The 18,245-nt window shown below is 35.3% G+C and overlaps 4 protein-coding genes across 6 annotated transcripts; 1 reads left to right on the plus strand and 3 right to left on the minus strand.

Annotated features, from left to right (window-relative positions):
* Window positions 1-60: 60 nt before the first annotated feature.
* LOC124437369 lies at window positions 61-5,679 on the minus strand. 3 transcript variants are annotated; one of them, XR_006945665.1, is made up of 7 exons: window positions 5,245-5,679; window positions 4,440-4,698; window positions 4,321-4,380; window positions 4,099-4,261; window positions 2,949-3,746; window positions 560-869; window positions 61-340 (listed from the first exon to the last, which is right to left on the minus strand). XR_006945665.1 is itself a non-coding variant. In XM_046987348.1 (6 exons), the coding sequence occupies exons 4-6, from the start codon at window positions 3,196-3,198 to the stop codon at window positions 223-225; spliced, it is 678 nt and encodes a 225-aa protein (XP_046843304.1). In that variant the 5' UTR covers window positions 3,199-3,746; window positions 4,099-4,320; window positions 4,440-4,698; window positions 5,245-5,667; the 3' UTR covers window positions 61-222. The 3 variants fall into 3 exon arrangements, 2 of the variants coding, with proteins under 2 accessions (XP_046843304.1, XP_046843303.1); XM_046987348.1 differs by lacking the exon at window positions 4,321-4,380 and having other exon boundaries at window positions 4,099-4,320; window positions 5,245-5,667; XM_046987347.1 differs by having other exon boundaries at window positions 4,099-4,380; window positions 5,245-5,667.
* Window positions 5,680-5,897: 218 nt separating this feature from the next.
* LOC124437373 (uncharacterized protein C20orf85-like) lies at window positions 5,898-6,725 on the plus strand. The gene is given in 4 exon segments (XM_046987351.1): window positions 5,898-6,017; window positions 6,100-6,181; window positions 6,291-6,378; window positions 6,381-6,725. Coding segments are annotated over 4 exon segments (408 nt in total). The 5' UTR covers window positions 5,898-5,955; the 3' UTR covers window positions 6,557-6,725.
* A 220-nt stretch (window positions 6,726-6,945) lies between these two features.
* Window positions 6,946-10,480, minus strand: LOC124437366 (centrosomal protein of 192 kDa-like). The gene is made up of 13 exons (XM_046987344.1): window positions 10,394-10,480; window positions 10,261-10,318; window positions 10,115-10,180; window positions 9,783-9,888; window positions 9,089-9,314; window positions 8,674-8,753; window positions 8,513-8,608; window positions 8,361-8,420; window positions 7,906-7,962; window positions 7,636-7,748; window positions 7,386-7,515; window positions 7,203-7,261; window positions 6,946-7,095 (listed from the first exon to the last, which is right to left on the minus strand). Exons 5-13 carry the CDS (start codon window positions 9,228-9,230, stop codon window positions 6,957-6,959), a joined length of 876 nt encoding a protein of 291 aa, XP_046843300.1. The 5' UTR covers window positions 9,231-9,314; window positions 9,783-9,888; window positions 10,115-10,180; window positions 10,261-10,318; window positions 10,394-10,480; the 3' UTR covers window positions 6,946-6,956.
* A 91-nt stretch (window positions 10,481-10,571) lies between these two features.
* On the minus strand, window positions 10,572-18,187 carry LOC124437140 (centrosomal protein of 192 kDa-like). Its single transcript, XM_046987152.1, has 21 exons — window positions 17,975-18,187; window positions 17,587-17,778; window positions 17,379-17,453; window positions 16,779-16,913; window positions 16,566-16,694; window positions 15,462-15,575; window positions 15,224-15,281; window positions 14,487-14,629; window positions 14,217-14,375; window positions 14,074-14,126; window positions 13,887-13,979; window positions 13,754-13,816; window positions 13,591-13,678; window positions 13,449-13,517; window positions 12,979-13,074; window positions 12,340-12,429; window positions 12,164-12,251; window positions 11,786-11,868; window positions 11,121-11,242; window positions 10,922-11,031; window positions 10,572-10,813 (listed from the first exon to the last, which is right to left on the minus strand). Exons 1-21 carry the CDS (start codon window positions 18,185-18,187, stop codon window positions 10,572-10,574), a joined length of 2,415 nt encoding a protein of 804 aa, XP_046843108.1.
* Between the last annotated feature and the right edge of the window lie 58 nt (window positions 18,188-18,245).

The raw sequence follows: 18,245 nt of genomic DNA on the forward strand, positions 1-18,245 counted from the left end.
GGAGGCTGTGGGGAATCCTTGATCTGAGATAAATACACAAGTAATACAACTCTACAACAGTAAAAGTGAAGAAACTTTTTCATACATGCATTAAATATCTTCATAACCGTAGTGATAAAGCCTTCTTATATCTTCATAAAATATTTTTACAACTGAACCGTTAAAGTGAAAAAGCTTTTTCATATGTTTGTTATCTTTCTTTATCGCCGTCCATTTTTTGAGTCACCCCAGTCCGGCTGTTTTTGAGTTTTCTTGCAAAGGAAGTATTGAATTGTATCTATTACTGACAAGGTTAATAAGCGCATCTCTTCCATTTTCTTGACGAGCAAATGTTTTATCACTAAAAATCACAATCGACAATTTATCGTCCAGCATGAAAGTCAAACGTTTGCAAAAGCAATAGGAAACAACTCCTATCTTACTCAATTTTACACTTAAAGTTCTAAGATGATGGTCGTATGAAAAAATGGCAAAAATTCACAAAATTTATAACAACTTTATGGAAGTCCATACTACAATTCTCTTCTAATAATTATGCAATAATATTTTTGACATATACCGTGGATCCATAACTGTTTTCTGGCTCTTAGCTTCCATACAACTCTTGACATCTACACTTATCTTAGTGCTCGCTTCCTGTTTTGCGCACGGCATCCATCCGCAAAAATAAGCAACAAATATCAGACACACAACGACCACCACCAGACCTCCTACACAACTGAGCCCAACCACGAGAGCGTAGTTGCTCGTTGAATTTTTTTTTGATGGTAATGGCAACAATGAAGGTTGCTTTATGGAGCCATTAGTTATCGGCAAAGATGTTGATGAAGCCAAGGTAGAAGTAGAAGCCGGCGTCGTTAGATTTGTCTCTGTATAATAAAGATGTCATTACATATAGAATACAGATTCTCGTTGAACACAAAAAACACAAAAAAATGTTTGAGTGAAACATGCTACTTAAGACGTTTTGACAGCTGCTTTGCCGACTGCTTTCTGACAGTCGGTTAACTGATGGCAGGAGGATCTTTTGAGTAATTTTTAGTCTCCTAATCGCATCGCATCACTCACAATAGAACGATGGGTGGGCAATTAAAAGAAAATATAAAACGAAAAAAAGCAAAGACTATCATCACCGGAGTTTAGAGCAACTGATTCTGATTGTTCGATGAATGGACTGAGACGATGATAAAGACCTTAGTAAATATATGAAACTTTCTTCTGAAGAAGGCTGGTAGCACCAAGTTGAAAGCTCGATAAAATCAATAATTTCGACCAAGAGAAACCTCTATAATTTGATCAACATGCTTGCATTACCAGTATTCAAACATATATGTATACAATAAATTATATTAGAAAAGGGTCATTACAACGAAAAACATGCTATTAAAACAATAGTTTCGTTAAAAAACTTGTAAAATGACAGAGCACTTTCCAAATCAGTTTAATCATATCTCTTTGCGTTCGCAAGATATTGATGTTTTGTTGTGCTCAATTTATAGAGAAAGTGTACAATGAGTTGCTGCAAATGTATAAATATCCTTTCGCCTCATGCCAACTTTTAATTGCAATATCAATACAGAGTTCTACACCATAATCACTTTAAATCGATAGGAATTTTATCCGTTTGAAGTAACATGATGGATGCAACAAATAAGCAAAAGTTTGTAAATTCAAATTCTCATTCTGTATAAAATGTGACGTCATGAAACTTAAATATCTTGAGAATTAAATGAGATAAAAGAGACATGACTTAACTGTTTTAGAAGGTCCACTGTCATTTTACGAGTTCTTTTCAACGAAACTATAATTTTACTAGCAACTTTTTCGCTATATTGGCCCTTTAATTGTTTACCACAACTATGCACTCTAGCAATGAATAAAATCTTAGTAGACAAAAGTTGTTTTATTCATATCATTATACGCTTCATTTCGTTATCGAGGGCCTTTTCAAATATTGTTTTGTTTCTTGTTGTATAAATAATGTTTATAAAGGGCAATATTGCAATATAAACATAAAACATTTTTGTCAATCAAATGTCAAAGGTACAATGAAATGAATAAACGTTATGACTTAAGTTCTATAGCACGCAGAGTGGCAATGATAAAGCATTTTTGTCAACCAAATGTCAAAGGTACAATGAAATGAATGAACTGTATGACTAAAGTTCTATAGCACACAGAGTGGCAATGATAAAGCATTTTTGTCAATCAAATGTCAAAGGTACAATGAAATGAATGAACGTTATAACTTAAGTTCTATAGCACGCAGAGTGGCAATGATAAAACATTTTTGTCAATCAAATGTCAAAGGTACAATGAAATGAATGAACGTTATGACTTAAGTTCTAAAGCACACAGAGTGGCAATAAAAATTTTTGAAAAACTGAGGTTTACTTTAGTGCGTGCCAGCGTGTAAAATATCACACAAAAAGATGCCAAGATTTCCGCTGTCTACCGTACACTGTCTGGCATTTTGATGACTTAAGCTATTTTGTCAATTGCGTAGTGAATGAAAATATTTATAAAATAATCGCATCTGCCTATTCGAAAGAAAGTATAGGTGATAAATTGAAAAGGTATTTGATGTTTATGTTATCAAACATCAGCAAGAATATCATAAACAAATACAATACCCTTAAACTGCCATATCAAGAATTCATTAAAACACACGAGGAATAAAAAAATTTACTCAATTTTATATACAGTTGCAGTGATTACCATTTCGTAAATAAAGTAAATGGTTTGAAGAGTAGCGTTACATGTTTGTAGATGTAGATCGTCCAGGTTAGTAGAGTCCCGAGAAGGACTATTGTTGTTGATGTAGACTAACGTTTCGACAACCTTAGCGGTAGTCATCTTCAGAATCAAAACTACCAAAAATTACCATTTCCATAGCAATGATTTAACGAAAATTCTAGAAGTTGATTTAAACAAAAAATTTTACTAACCGCATTTCATTCGGCATCTTTCTTTGTCGTCTTCAAACTGATCAGAACATTTTCCTTTGCATTTAACACAACCAGAAGTATCCACACTGTAATAGAAGCCATCTGGGCATGCTATAGCGACACATACGAAAACGCTATAAAAGAAAATACTAAGACAAAAATTTAGTTCCATCGCTGCCAAAGAACAAAGTGAAATGCGTTTCACAACAACAAACACACGAATATTATTTAGAGATTTCCGGTGTTCCATGTGTAATTGCCAATGATTAACATTCTTGTCTGGTTAAAATAGATGGTTCAGACAGGTTTTATGCAATTGGGAGAAGATCAAAACGTGAGAGTTCGCGTGCCGATGAGTTAATAACGTGTTAAATAACGTTATAAATTGCCACGTGCGAAGCAATTTCGACGCAATTGTCAAGTCTATATGAAGTATTTCTTCTGATGAATAAAGGTGAAATAACAGAAAAAACTTTGGATATTGCGTTTTTGCAATAAACTAACTACACCCTGTACTTTCATATTCACAGACAATCATTACTGTACAGCATTAAACTTTAGTAATTATACATTAAATAGTAAATATAACAAAACGTCTGTCTTCGGCCTTTTAAGTGAATTCAATAAATAAGTTAAAAGTCAGGGCAGATTTGAAAAACACCAAACCTTGTCTGGATACAAGCAAACACAAAACAAAACAAAACAAAAGAACCAAAAATCCAATTGACCAAAGTGACTGGTACACCAATTCACAAGACCACAATAAAATTTCGATTTTTCTTTTTACTGACTTTGACACTGTAAAATAAAAGAAAGACGCATTGTAGGCATGACATTGACCTATATAGCGATAACATGAAAGTCTAACGTAACAATTGTAATGACTTTGGACGGTAAGTGTAGTAAACTTTTAACAAAAATCAAATCTTATGAAGATAAAACATAGAGACGTCTCGTAGCAATAATTCTTTCCTCTATTTTATCATTATTATGGCAATTCATTTACTTGTTATAAGCTTGTTTTTTATATTTTTATAATAACATTACGTTTCCCACTTAGAAAATCTTCAGCCACGGGTTTCTTGAACAGCCAAATATAGAACTAAAATGATACATAAAAGCATACAGGAATTCATGATTATTTCTTTACCTTAAACTTCTCCCCAGTCCTTCTCCCACTTTCTCATTATTCAGAGTTTTCATTTTCTTCTTGTCTTGCCCGAACAAGTCTGTGTTTTTCATTTTGCTCTTCTTGAGCAACAGGTCTGTTCACTCTAATTTCTTCATCACCATGAGGTGTAGAACTGCTTTCTCTAAACATACAATACGACTTAACAATGAGTTTAACTTCATGCTCTTCTTCATAGTTTACCTTGGTACAGGTCTGTTCACTCTAATTTCTTCATCACCATGAGGTGTAGAACTGCTTTCTCTAAACATACAATACGACTTAACAATGAGTTGAACTTCATGCTCTTCTTCATAGTTTACCTTGGTACAGGCTGAGACACCATGGCCATTTCGTATTCCCCCGAAGTAATAACCGTTCTTGAGCACAAGCGACTGTAGTACGCAATAGCTAAGATAGCCACGATCAAAACGAGACCTATTCCTAAACTTAGGCCAAGCACGAGTCCTAAGTTGTTCTTTGCGTTTTCCTTCGAAGGTGCCATGGTTGAAATGAGTTGATACGAAGACGAAATTGTCGGAGTAAAAGAAGTTGGAGTGGGGGCACTGGATGATGTTCTTTCTGTTCAATTAAAAAAAAACTTACATAAAATACAAGAACAATCCTACAAATTATATATATGAACAGATTATTTCATAATTTTTCCCTCCCCGTGGCATGATGCCAATGTTAATTTTTTTGCTGAATAGAAAATTTTATTCCACTCATCGAAAACGAGTAAATAACTCTGGAACATAGTTAACAGTAAAAATCAGAAGTAGATTTGAATGTCTAGAAATATGAAGGAATGTCAAGATTTCAGGCAATTTATGAAATAGAGTTTGGATAATTATCAAGTTTATTCATCGTGCATATGTAAGAATAACAGTGAGCATTATCACACTTGAGGTTCGCTAATAGAATGTAAATAATAGAAATGGAAATTTCAAAATATTAATTGTAAATTCAACTTTCTTTCACATAATCCTTTCATATAACTTACGAGACAAAACTTTACAGCTCGCCCCATTTCATTTCATGCGTCTACAGTTTTACCGTATGAGCCAGTTTCCGTTTAATACACAAAGTTGTAAAAGTAAATGGTAAAAGAATGAAAATTGTACATACCACATGCCTTTTACAACTTGCTTTGTCTTCTTCGTGTTGATCATCACATTTACCTTTACATTTCACGCAACCTCCTGCATCGACGCTTTCATAAGATCCTTCTTCACACGGTTTGGAAGAAATCACGACAGCCATGACCATCCATATAAAGATTGTATACTTCATTATGGAACAAACATCAATAAATACTTCGCATATCTCAAAGTGATCAACGATATAGTTGAGATTTTATTCCAAACCGTTGTCACTTCGTCGATGCCACCTGTCTTAAACAGACGAATATTATTAGTTTCTCGTATAAATATGCCAATCGATTGATTATAACCTCTTCTTGAGGACTTTGATCTACGAAATATCCGTTCAAACTACAATTGCCGACTCAGCACATTCACACAATACTCCGCAAAACCATTTCCTGTGGCATAAAATGACACAGTTGGTGTTCAAAGTTTTCGAACACTTGAGTATATCTTGGCATATATCAGCTCCTAAAAACGAAAAATATAGACTAAGAAACAAACATGAAAATAAAGTTATTACAAGAATCAAATTTCAGTAGAACTGAAATAAAATATCACAATTTCTTGTACTTAGGCCGCCTTAAAACGTGGCAACATTCTTTTAACATTATACTATTAATTATCTGATAGTTGTCATGACGATCGTTTAAACGCAAATATTTTGAATTCGAATAGTTCGATCAACGAAATAATGGTGTTTGGTGCAAAAGCGGTCATAAAAACAGACAATTTGGTTGGACATGATCAAATTTGGTAAGTCTAATGTATTTCACAACACAGTCGTACGTTTGTGTGGTTATAAAGTTTCACATGAAGTCGTGATATAAACATGTAGGAAAGATCATGTGGTAAACGAAACACGAGCAGCGAAACTATGGCCTGAAAATTGGGGATTCTTGATAAAAGAATATAAGAAGGTAACAAAACGCAAACATTATTATAAAATATAGCTGTTTAAATAATCGCTAGCATTTGTAAATAAACGTGGAATAAGCAAAAACGAAACGTTTATGTAATTCGAAACAGATATGCAACGAAGATGAAAATTTAACCCAAGGGGCAGCGTCAGTCAAAGTAAAACAACGACGTGAAAAGTTAAAACTCCCTCCAATTGACAATGTCAGACAACTGGGGTGGGTAGTTCTACGAGAAGCTTCCCAAAAACAAGTAGTGGTCAAATTGGCTGGAGATCAACTCAACCTCAATGCAGACTTGAAAGATATGGTCGCTATACAAAACCTGTTCCGGGTATTCTCAGATCTTTAAACTGGCCACCAGAGTCGGTCGATTGAAAATAACATCCATATAGAACACTAAAAAGATAGTTAAGAGTAATTTTTAGTCTTGCACATGTTGACCATATAAATATCTACATTTTTATACTTACAGTAAACATGTATACCAGGTCGACATTGCATTAAAATATACAAACACATCGAAATAGATCTTTTGATGATATTTGAATAGATATTTTTGTACTGATTTTTTTTTGCAAATCCATAAATTATTTTCCTAAATTTTGTACGTTTATACAATAAATACATGGCAGATGATGCAGCAAAGTTTGAAAACGTCGACATCTACAATGACGATACTATCATTTTAAGTTTCTTGGGAATCATATATCTCCCTAACTTCCACTTTCGCTTTTACAAACTGCATATTTCCGGTAATTATAATAATAATAATGATCTACACACTGTTTCCACGCAACGTTACTGCGAGCGTGTGCTGAGATGATTCCAAATTTTCAAATATCACCTTGGATTCATAATACTTGCCGGCCTGTTGTGGTGAAAAATAAGCGGGAATCTTCATATAAAACGATGGTCTAGAAAACAGATAAAAATAAGAACAATAACCGCAAGGTAGGTAGTCACGCTAATGCACTCCCCATAACTGAACAGTCGTAATTTGCAATACATATGAAAAACTCACTTTGACTTTAAAGTCGTCGATTTTAGGTAGAATGGAAGAGATGGTTGTGTTATCCTAAACTATAATAGGATAAGGTAGGATAAGATAGGATATAATAGGATGGCATGATATTGTACAAGGATAAATATCGCCATATGGTCGACGATTTAAAAAGAAAAGATACTAATAAACACAAGTCCATACTTGGTGGATATTTGATGATTTATTGCAAAGTTTCAACTCCGCTACACTAGTTTGTCCGACAGCTGTGTCAGGGAACTTGATACTCTCCCATCGAAAATAAAGTTTCGGCTTTCCATTATCGGATGTCTTGCTACAAAGATAAAAACAACAGAGGTTTAATAAGTCGATTAAGAGTTTTAATCGCCAAACACCAAAGGGAAAAAATGAACAGTAAAACATCTACATATTAGCATTAACTGATCTTCCTTACACGTCTTTGGATGGTATCTCTGGTAAAGAGCCTCGCTTCGACACCAGTGCAACATTTGACCTTTTTTCCTTGTCCTTTTCGACTTTTCCTAGTATTTTTTTCTTTATTACAGCCTACAAAATTTTCATATGATATACCTCGTGTCAATACCTTTCATGACATACTAGGCATCTTTAGCTATCATAGAATAAATCTTTATTTATGAATAAGTTCAAGTCAACGGAATATTTAATGTGAGGATGAACTAGAAGACATTAAACTGAGAATTACCTTTCCCGATAACTCAAATTTGATTTTCGTTGATGTCAAAGGACTTTCTGGGTTCGTCTAAAAAAACCCCATATAAATAAACAATAAACGACTATCTCAAGATTTGCAGAATAATCTTAAGTCTCCTGTTTCCGATGTTAGCGGAAGTAATCTAATGCTGTCTTTCTCCAAAATTATCAGAAGTAATCTAACGACGTCTGTCTTCAATGTAAACAAATGTATTGAAATGTTGTCTTTCTCCAGAGCTTTCAAAAGTAGTAATGTTGATAAAAACATTACCTAGCAATGTCTTCAATGTAAACAAATGTAGCGTAACGTTGTCTTTGTCCAGAGATTTCAAAAGTAATAATGTTGACAAAAACATTACCTGGCAATGTCTTCAATGTAAACAAATGTAGTGTAACGTTGTCTTTCTCCAGAGCTTTAAAAAGTAATAATGTTGATAAAAACATTACCTGGCAATCCCATATTTGACAATAATCACCAGCATCTCTAGCACGAAACTCGATGTCAACCTGGAAAACCATGACGACATACATAGATCATTTATAAATTCAACAGAGCAGTGTTATCTATCAAATGTATATTGTGAATATGTTTGACCCACCTTCACTATCTGATTTGGTCGTATAAAGCCACTTTGTACGGAAAAATTAAACACTGGATAGTTGGCACGAAGCAATTCTTCGTCTGTGCCAGACATCTAACATCAAAGAAAAAGATTTTAAACGTTTTGTGATACAACTATACTATGAAATGAGAACACACCTTGGCATAAGCCGGTGCAAACGAAGATATTTTCCATCTTAGAGACGAAGCCGAGATATTTTCAATCGTAACGGATGAAACTAAAAAAACATTGGATGATCAACAACCATAATAAAGAAAAATAAACCACGCAAAGAAAGATTTTGTCTCAATTTAGCATTTCTAATGGCAAAAATTTACACCCAGATGAGCTCAAGTCAAATCCAGTAAGCGTTACTGAGGTATTAATGGAAATTTAAGTAAACAGTAAAACTGTAATAAGAATATTTGTTTCGTATATAATTCTTCTGCATGCGTTCGTTCTGCTTTGAACTGTAAAATTAGACGAAATGGGCAATCGCTTCTTAAAAAGGCATGTAGATTTAAATTTCAAAGCTTCATTATAGTATTGTACAAATAGAAGAAAAATACTCACAAGAGGCTTTATTGACTTCAACTTCTGCAAAATCAATGAGAGTCGGCGTTATGCTCAATAGCTGGACCTGTTTCATGGGCTTTACAAACGCAGTGCAAGTTTGTGATAATCTCGAAGATTTTCGATCTTCTCTCGACTGCATCTCTATGGTCAGCGGTTTATTTATAACACTTGGAGCAGGAGAGTTATCGTTGACGAGAGTATTGTGAATTTGGATAGCTATGGCCTGTTGTTTAATGTGATAAAACATTAACAGTTAAAAAATAGGGGGAAAAGAAGAAAGAGATAAATGCGGTGAGAGCAAAGACAGGAGAGAAGAGAGAGAACATTGAATGGAAATAAAAGACAGAGAGAGAACATTGAATGGTAAAGATGAAAGTGGAGAGAAAGAAGGAGAAGAGAGGAAGAGAAAGAAAAGAGAGAATGAAAAGATGAAAGAAAGAAGGAAAGATGAAAGTGAGAGAAGACAGAGAGAAGGAGAAAAAAGATGAAAGTGGTGAGAAAGACAGGAGAGAAGAGAGAGAACATTGAATGGTAAAGATGAAAGTGGTGAGAGCAAAGACAGGAGAGAAGAGAGAGAACATTGAATGGTAAAGATGCCAGAAGAAAAAGATAAGATAGTGAATGGAATAAGGGAAAAGAAAAGAAAGACAAATAGAAAAAAAACATTGAAAACGTTTAAATGTATTTTCACCTTTTTAATTCCATCACAGTTAACGTAGGCTGTACCAGACCACGGTAAAATGACACCGGACTTCAAAATGGTTGCCCAGGCACTAATATTGATGATACTTTGACTCCTAAAAGATTATATCATGAAACATAGATATGGCAACATATAAGTATTCAGTGCCGTAGCCAGGCGCAAGTTTCGATCCTGCTATGCATATTGTAGACCATTGTCTTTGTCATTTCTTTGGAAATAAATTGTTGCTACAACGAGTGAACACAGAAAAATTTGCAAAGCAAAACCAAAATTTCCAGGCTGACTACGCCACAGCAAATATTACAAAAATTGAAGTATACTTGGGTGGAATTGTTCCAGCGTGTGGTGTTACAGCAACACAATGAGCAGGCCAAATGAACTCGAAGCTATGTTACGAGAACAATAAATTAAAACACAAAACAAAATCGTCTTCACTAGATGCTATGTTTTCCTTAAATATGCTTACTCCAGAGGTCTTTCTGAGAAGTTGAGCAATTGAATTTTCTTTGTAGAATCGGTTGAAGCTGTCGCGGAAAAGAAGAAAATTCAAAGTGGAAGTTGTTCATGAAACTGGTTAATACGTCTAAGTCCTATGTCACCTGAACTGTTAACTTGTAAGCTCAGTTGCTCCGGTATCAATGACCACGCATTAGTTTCCACCTTACCTATATATAAAAACAGCGATTGTTTTAAACATGTGAAGGAATCATTAGAAAAATGTGTTGAAAGTCAAAAATTAAATATCGAAAAACATATTTTTAGGATAAGGACGAAAAATTAGTAGAAAACGAAGCACTTGCTGGTTGTTTTCTTTATCTCTGCTGTTTTCAAATTTTTATTAGCAACACTAGCCCCAGTCTCCGGCTCGATGTCACGTTTTCGTGGAGTAGCCATGACAACACCATCGGTTAAATTATCCATCCCTTGTTTTTCCTCCCCACCAAAGAGATGAATGAACGTTTGTGAGATATGACTATCAAATATTTGCTCAGAGTTCTCCAAATCGGGAAAATTGATATCTAGAATTAAATATAACGAAATTAATAGAAAAATACAAAAATACGAACACCTCTGAGAAATCATTAAAAAAGTTCAATTCTAGTAAAGTTATGTATTTTACGGCAAACCTTCGGCGATACAATTTTCGTCTTGAAAAATTTTATCAAACTGAATGTCGTCATGTTTTAAAAAATTCTCTGAACCTCTTCCACCAAATTCCGGTTGCGATTTCCCATTCCTGTGATGAATGCAATACAAAAAACTCATTGTAATACAAATATAAAGAGTAATATTATCGATGTAAACATAACATTTATAACAACTTGCCTCCTGAACCAGCGTCTTAAAACTTCATCTCCGTGATAAAAGAGGATATCCGCGACTCTTTTCATCTTCTGCTGACACGCTACAGCATCGTGTTGTAATGGCTGATACACCAGTACTAGCTCCTGTAAAAGATGCTTGTAGATATTATAACAATGAGATCATAGTCTTACTACTGGTCGTAGAATGACATCTTTCCTGTGAGAGACAGTGACGTAGCTGGCCTTGATAATTTGGGGAGAGAGGCAATATTCATATATACGTAAATATTATAATCCACAGAAAACAATTGATTTCAAAGGAACTTAATAGGACAAAACATAAATATATGAATATTACCACCCACCCCCCCAACAATTATCGAGCTGGCTACACTACTGGTGAGAGACATGAAAATAAATAGTAGCATGTTTGTAAATGTAGATCGTCCAGGTTAGTATAGTCCTGAGAAGGACTGTTCTTGTTGTTGTTGACTGACGTTTCGACAACCTTAGCGGTAGTCATCTTCAAAGTCAAATGAGGAGTAAACGTCAGGTTAGCCGTGTTTGTTATCGGTTCTTAACATGTAACGATACTCCCGAGTTCAAACCATTTACTTTAATAAATAGTAGATTAAAATGGCTAAAAAGATCAGAATAGCAAATCTAACGGTTGATGGCATAACCTACTTTTGAGGATCTCTCTGGCAGTACAAACTCACTGGGTACAATACTGAGATGAGTTTGATCGTAACGCAGGCGGATTTGAAAATCTATTTCAAATGGAAAACAAATGAAAGTCAAACCACAAAAAAAACACAAGCGAAAGTCAAAGCCTCTCTTATGTAGAGTGATTTTTATCTTATCAGAAAACACAAAAAGTAAACAAAATAATTGTTCAAGAAAAGCTAATGTTCCTATAACCGTCCTTCCCATCACACATAACAACATACCCTAACTTCACGTTTAAAACACCGTGAGCTAGCAGCATTATCAATGTATATTTTCTACTAAACACATAAACATCTTAAAACACACTACAAAAAACAAATCTCTTCTCACCCTCACCTGCGTAAGGAACAGCCTTAATAAAAGCAGCTCTACAACCAGTGTTTTTCACAGTTAATTTCAAGATGTTACGACGACCAAGTGAGACCTACATAAAATAATGACATACAGTCAGGAGAGAATATGAGTTAATCTCCGTTTCAAACATAATTTGCAGTGCATATTTGTACACGTACCTCTCCCAAAAAAGCATCGTAGCCATTTGATGAAGTTTTTAGATTCAAAAAATTAAGAGCACTTCGACCCCCATATGCATATAAAGGAACCTAACAAAAATGTTCACCACAAAAAATTTTATGTTTGCTCTGGGGTCTTTGAAACTAGGATAGTTGAGAGTTGCCCAGGAAGCAAAGCAAGTCAAACCAGTTTGATGTAAAATATAGAACATGTTAACAAGATATGTGTGAATAGACAGTGGCAGTTTGATGTAAGTATCCTATACATGTTTTCATTAAAACTATGCAAAGCAAGTCAAACCAGTTTGATGTAAAATATAGAACATGTTAACAAGATATGTGTGAATAGACAGTGGCAGCTTGATGTAAGTATCCTATACATGTTTTCATCAAAACTATACAAAGCAAGTCAAACCAGTTTCATGTAAAATATAGAACATGTCAACAAGATATGTGTGAATAGACAGTGGCAGCTTGATGTAAGTATCCTATACATGTTTTCATTGAAACTATACAAAGCAAGTCAAACCAGTTTCATGTAAAATATAGAACATGTTAACAAGACATGTGTGAATAGACAGTGGAAGTTTGATGTAAGTATCCTATACATGTTTTCATTAAAACTATGCATCGACCAACCTGAAATTTGACACCACGATTTGGTTTCAGGACCAAAGCACTTTCAACTATACAACGTGAGGATGGAACGAAGAGAATATAGATGGGCATTCTCTCCTGATGAAAATATGAAGGAATGATTTAGTAAATTATCAAAGTATACCATCTACGTACATGACACGTATCACAAAGCAACTCAGAGAGTCATGGACGCAATCAACATAACCATATGTTGTACGCAATAACAACTCAAAATATTCAAATGGAAACAAAGGTAGTCGTTCTCATGTCCGGGGACGTCTAGACATTTAAGTGCCCAGGGAAGAACAGGATGGTTGAGGGACATTTTAAGTGCGAAAGCAAGAAGAGGGAGGTCGAGGAACATATAAAGTGCCAAAGGCAGGAACAGGATGCTTGAGGGACATTTCAGTGCCCAAGAAGAACAGGATGGTTATGGGACATTTAACGATTACTAAATGATTACGCTTTACCTTTGGTCTAAGAACGAAATCCTCCGTCGACTTACTCTCTTTTGAGAATTCAGATCGCATGCGTTGTATCTGGATGAATACGAACAGTAAAAATTGGCAACTTGAGTGGTGAAGAAAAGTTTTGTATTGAATAATTATGCACCTCAAAATCGGGATGATCTCCGGATATTCTTGCTTGAAAATATATCGTTTCCTCAGATGATTCATTTAATAAGAATATTCTTTGATGCCTGTAAACAAACACATACGTACCACCACATACACACACGTAAAATCAAGTAAAGTCAAGTAAACAAAGTTCATACGATGCATTTCCCAGTGCAACACCAGTCCAACACAGCCAGGATTTGTTACATAACAAAGGCAACCTATACAATGAAAGAACACGGATGAAACTAAAGAGAAATGACGATGATTTTAAAGACATTAATATAATACCTGTACTCAGTCTTCGGCTCGGGTTCAACAGCTGAGCCTCGAAGTAACACCTCATAACATTTGTTGTTATCTGGTTCAAAAACTTCAATCACACTAAACATGTAAAAAACAGATTAATCATTTCTCAAAGTGTTTATATCAAAGTCCTTAACTGTATGCATACGAACATCGAGGTTTCTATCGTTACCTTTCATAAGTGTCTTTGAGCTTTGGAATGAAGGCAACTTTCACCATGACAGCCTTTGAAAATCGTGTAGAAAAAACATTCAACAGTTGCATTCTTAATCAACTACATTCCTTTACATAGAAGTACGTAAAGTCATTACATACCATGCCAGGTTTAACTATGAATTTATTAGGCGCGACTGTAAATACATCCAGATGTTTGGGTACGGTCAGTTCCACATGAGCACTGATGTTACCAGCATTAGTGAAGGGAAATTCTCGCGTGACTTTTTTGCCGACCGACGTTGATAGACACATCGCCATCTGATGAAATAAGAATATATTAAGTGCCATTTTCTTTGCTCATACAAACATGTTGCTCTTTGATGAAATGATTTTAACACACTACGGTAGAAATTGCCATGTAAAACTTGCCTGAAATGCCACTGGTATTTTGATGTTAGTAAAGCCCATTGCAACAGAAAGTTGAACATTCCCCAGTATTTTAGCAACTTTTTCTGTGTCAAGTTGGATATTTACACCCGCACTTACAACAACAGGATCATCCGACTTCTCAACTATAAAATAAACGGATATCTGTTATTTAAGAAATAAGATGTTTAGTGTGTTTACACAAAATTATACAAACCGAGGAGACCTTTAGGAGAACTAGAGAGCAAATAAGTGCAGGTTTACACCTGCTCGACAGTTTCTCAAACGTCTCCGAAGTTTTCATAAGCCATTATAAAATAAACACAATGAAACGCGTGCGGTGATTGGTCTAGAGCTGTGTCTGCATTAGCCTGTGCAAAACACGTATGAGCTCAACCAATCAAATCAATCAAAACAATCAATCAGTCAAAGAGAATTTGCAAATCGATCATGAATACATTTTAGAGAAAAAATTAAAATGTTTGTCTTTTTCGCATTATTTTATTTTATAAAAGAAATAAAGGATGTTTTTCATGTTTGCAAACCTCGGAGACGTTTGTGAGAACTCTCGAGCATGTGCAACCCTCGACCTTCGGTCTCGGGCTTGCACTGATCTCCTCTCTAGTTCTCCCAAAGGTCTCCTCGGTTTGCATGAGCCTGCGCAAACACAGTAAATATCTTTTGCTTATTAAATGCTTGAAAAAAGTCAAATGGGTATAAAGACCAGTGCCTACACTCACAATGATGATTCTTTCCACAAACTTCAATCCAAATGACAACTGATTCAGTTTTCATACTCTAAATTGTACAGAATTTGAAAAACACAGTAAAAACTCAGGATACTATACAATACCAATGGTGTTTTCATACTCTAAATTGTACAGAATTTGAAAAACACAGTAAAAACTCAGGATACTATACAATACCAATGGTGTTTAATGGCACACCTACCATCTAAGATCAAGGTTAAGGACTTACCATATTATTGAAAGCAGGTGCAAGGCATTTCAATGTCGTATTTTCCAGCACAAGATCAGAGATGTTGTCGGAAGAGTTGGCTTTAGAGAACGTGAATAATCCAGGGTAAGAGTTCTGCAACAACAAAGGATACAAGAAGTAAAAAACTGGTGATCCAAGGATAGCACAAAGTTTAAAAAACACTGCCTTTAAACTCGTTATTTGAAGCAATCTTAAATGTTTCATATATTTATTTCATTTCATCATTAGCTCACATTGAATTTTGATTCATGCATCATGAGGTGAAAATCCATTGATTTCATGGAAAAGAAAACACGTTGTCAATAAAACCTTGCGCAACGCGATTTCTGCGCAAGCGCACTGCTTTCTAAACTATTGAAGATACGGCGATGATTTTTAACTCATCTTAAAGCTCTCGTCGAGCTCTTTGCAATGAGCTAAAAATCATTACCGTAAGCCTAATACTTAAGATAGCTATGCGCATGCGCAAGGCGACTTATGCGATGAATTTACACTTTCTATGATATATCCTACTTATCAATCTTGTTAAAATGTAGTGCCAAGTGGGGGGCAAGAAAACTGAACAATAATCGGGCACAGAACACGGTCTAGGTTTACGTGCAAGCAATTTTTCTTTTTCTAACGGTGTAATGTCTATGGTTGTGCCACAGAACAGATATCTTAACAGAAGGTCCACTCGTGTCGGAACCTTTGATGTTCATGTCCTCTACTTTCTGAAGGAAATTCTAAGGAGACACGCCTTCCAGCAAGATACTTCCGCTAGATCGCAATAGAAAATATAGATGTTTTTACAAATATATCGTTTTGCACTACAAAAGCATGGAGCCTTCGAGATTGATAACATTTTGTAAAAATTTCGGCAAACTTTTGCTTTAAACGTGAATTATTAGTAAAATAGTATTCTCGTGCAATACTATTCCATAATGATTTTGTGAAAGTATCTTGCTGGGAAGTCACGCATGCGCAATGAAAAAATGCGCCACGATTTTAGCCGAGTGGTCCTTCTGTTAGATGTCTATTCTGTGGTTGTGCATTGCCTACTTTGCCTGCTTGTATTTACTCCATTTTATGAATTCTACTTACGGATGAACATATTCGCATTTTTAAAGGCACAGTGGACATTCCTTTGTTGACGATCTTAAATGGCTTCAATCTGTTACAATCGTGATGTACTTCACCAAAATCCAACACTTGCATTTCATCGGCAATGATCTAAAATAAAATCGTGACAAGAAAAGGGTAATTCAATCACAACACACCCGAAGTACATCATGTATGATCAAACTGTCGAAATACCTCGAGTTTTGGCTCTTCGGAAAAACCTTGCAAGCTAACAAATGACACGGAGGCCTCGTCGTCAGCACCAACAGGAGTGGATGAAATCTTCATATCGGCCATGCAGGCACCGGCAGTAACACATACGAAATCGATCTGAAATGTTACATGACGTATAGCATAACGTATTACATGTTTGTAAATGTAGATCATCCAGGTCGGTATAGTCCTGAGAAGGACTGTTTTTGTTGTTGTTGACTTACGTTTCGACAACCTTAGCGGTAGTCATCTTCAGAGTCAAAATGATGATGACTCTATACCAACCTGGACAATCTACATTTAAAAACATGTAACGATACTCCCGGGTTCAAACCATTCACTTTAGTATGAATTATTGTAATGAAAACACCAGTGATTGGAGTAAAAAAACAACAGCAGCAACATGGATATTCTGTGCAACGTCGTAGCCAGCCCACAAGTTTGGTCGTGCTATGTATGTATATATTTAGGTGTTTACTGACAGTAAGAAAAGACTTCTAAGGAAAAGAATATTGCTAATGATGTGAAATTAAAATAGCGCGATCATTTGTGCGGCTACGTCACTGATTCTGTGAATCTTACTTTAATATTTTCCGTCAACTTTGGTCCAACCATTATTCTTGATTGTGCGGAGAATGGACATTGTTCGGAAGGCACCTGAATTTTAAAATTTAAAAATCGAAATCCGTTTACACTATAATGTCAATAAAACACATTCCCAAAGTCATTTGTAACATGCCTAACCGTAACTGATCTTCCATCTTTAACCACTAGTCTCTCTCTAACCTACCTTTACACCATTGACAATACAAGAGATTATCTCGGAAGTGCATCGTATCCATCTTAACGTTGGATTATAAACAGGAAGATCAATTTGCGCCGAGATGCCAACGCACAGAACACCAGGGAAATCAAGTTGAGGAGGAATGACCATTTGTATTTGACAATTTGTCCTTTCTGTTCTCCTGTTTACTACTTCACCCTATGCAAAACAAAAGATAAATGGGAAAAAAAATTCTAGGATTATATAATATTTAGAGTGATACCTATCTCAAGTGAGCCCTTAAAAACGCAGTTAACTTTTTATCGTCTAAGAAAACTCAACCTTAAAATTTAATGTACCCTCCCCTCCCCCCCATTTAAGCTTTATTTATAAAGTACGGCAATTTCCTACGTACCTGACTATTTGTTGACGACCTCACAATCTTCGTGTGCGCATCGACTTCATGATGTATATTACCAGCGACTGAAGTCTTGGAGATGCCTGAATATTTGGACGCAACAATGGCTTCTTGAAAATTTTGTGAACCCGAATGCTGACGAAGATATTGTTCATTATTACAATCATTGTTACCAACGGGAAAATCGTCGACTGCATAATTATCTTTCATTCGTCCGGGTTCAAAGACAGGATAGTTCTGGACATAAATATTGCCAGAAGATTGACCA

Source organism: Xenia sp. Carnegie-2017, unplaced genomic scaffold (genome assembly GCF_021976095.1).
Source record: "Xenia sp. Carnegie-2017 unplaced genomic scaffold, XeniaSp_v1 HiC_scaffold_16, whole genome shotgun sequence".
Lineage (NCBI taxonomy): Eukaryota > Metazoa > Cnidaria > Anthozoa > Malacalcyonacea > Xeniidae > Xenia > Xenia sp. Carnegie-2017.

Coding starts and splice junctions, on each gene's coding strand:
- LOC124437366 (XM_046987344.1), bottom strand. CDS start 9,230: ATGCAGTCGAGAGAAGATCGAAAATCTTCGAGATTATCACAAACTTGC. Junction 7,963..8,360: donor GTCAAATATGGGATTGCCAG/GTAATGTTTTTA, acceptor GGGTTTTTTTAG/ACGAACCCAGAAAGTCCTTT. Junction 7,262..7,385: donor AATCATCAAATATCCACCAA/GTATGGACTTGT, acceptor ATCCTATTATAG/TTTAGGATAACACAACCATC.
- LOC124437140 (XM_046987152.1), bottom strand. CDS start 18,187: ATGAAAGATAATTATGCAGTCGACGATTTTCCCGTTGGTAACAATGAT. Junction 14,127..14,216: donor TCATAGTTAAACCTGGCATG/GTATGTAATGAC, acceptor CGATTTTCAAAG/GCTGTCATGGTGAAAGTTGC. Junction 13,817..13,886: donor GAGCCGAAGACTGAGTACAG/GTATTATATTAA, acceptor TTCATTGTATAG/GTTGCCTTTGTTATGTAACA.
- LOC124437369 (XM_046987348.1), bottom strand. CDS start 3,198: ATGGAACACCGGAAATCTCTAAATAATATTCGTGTGTTTGTTGTTGTG. Junction 870..2,948: donor AAGATGCCGAATGAAATGCG/GTTAGTAAAATT, acceptor TTTATTATACAG/AGACAAATCTAACGACGCCG. Junction 341..559: donor AAAACAGTTATGGATCCACG/GTATATGTCAAA, acceptor TGTGATTTTTAG/TGATAAAACATTTGCTCGTC.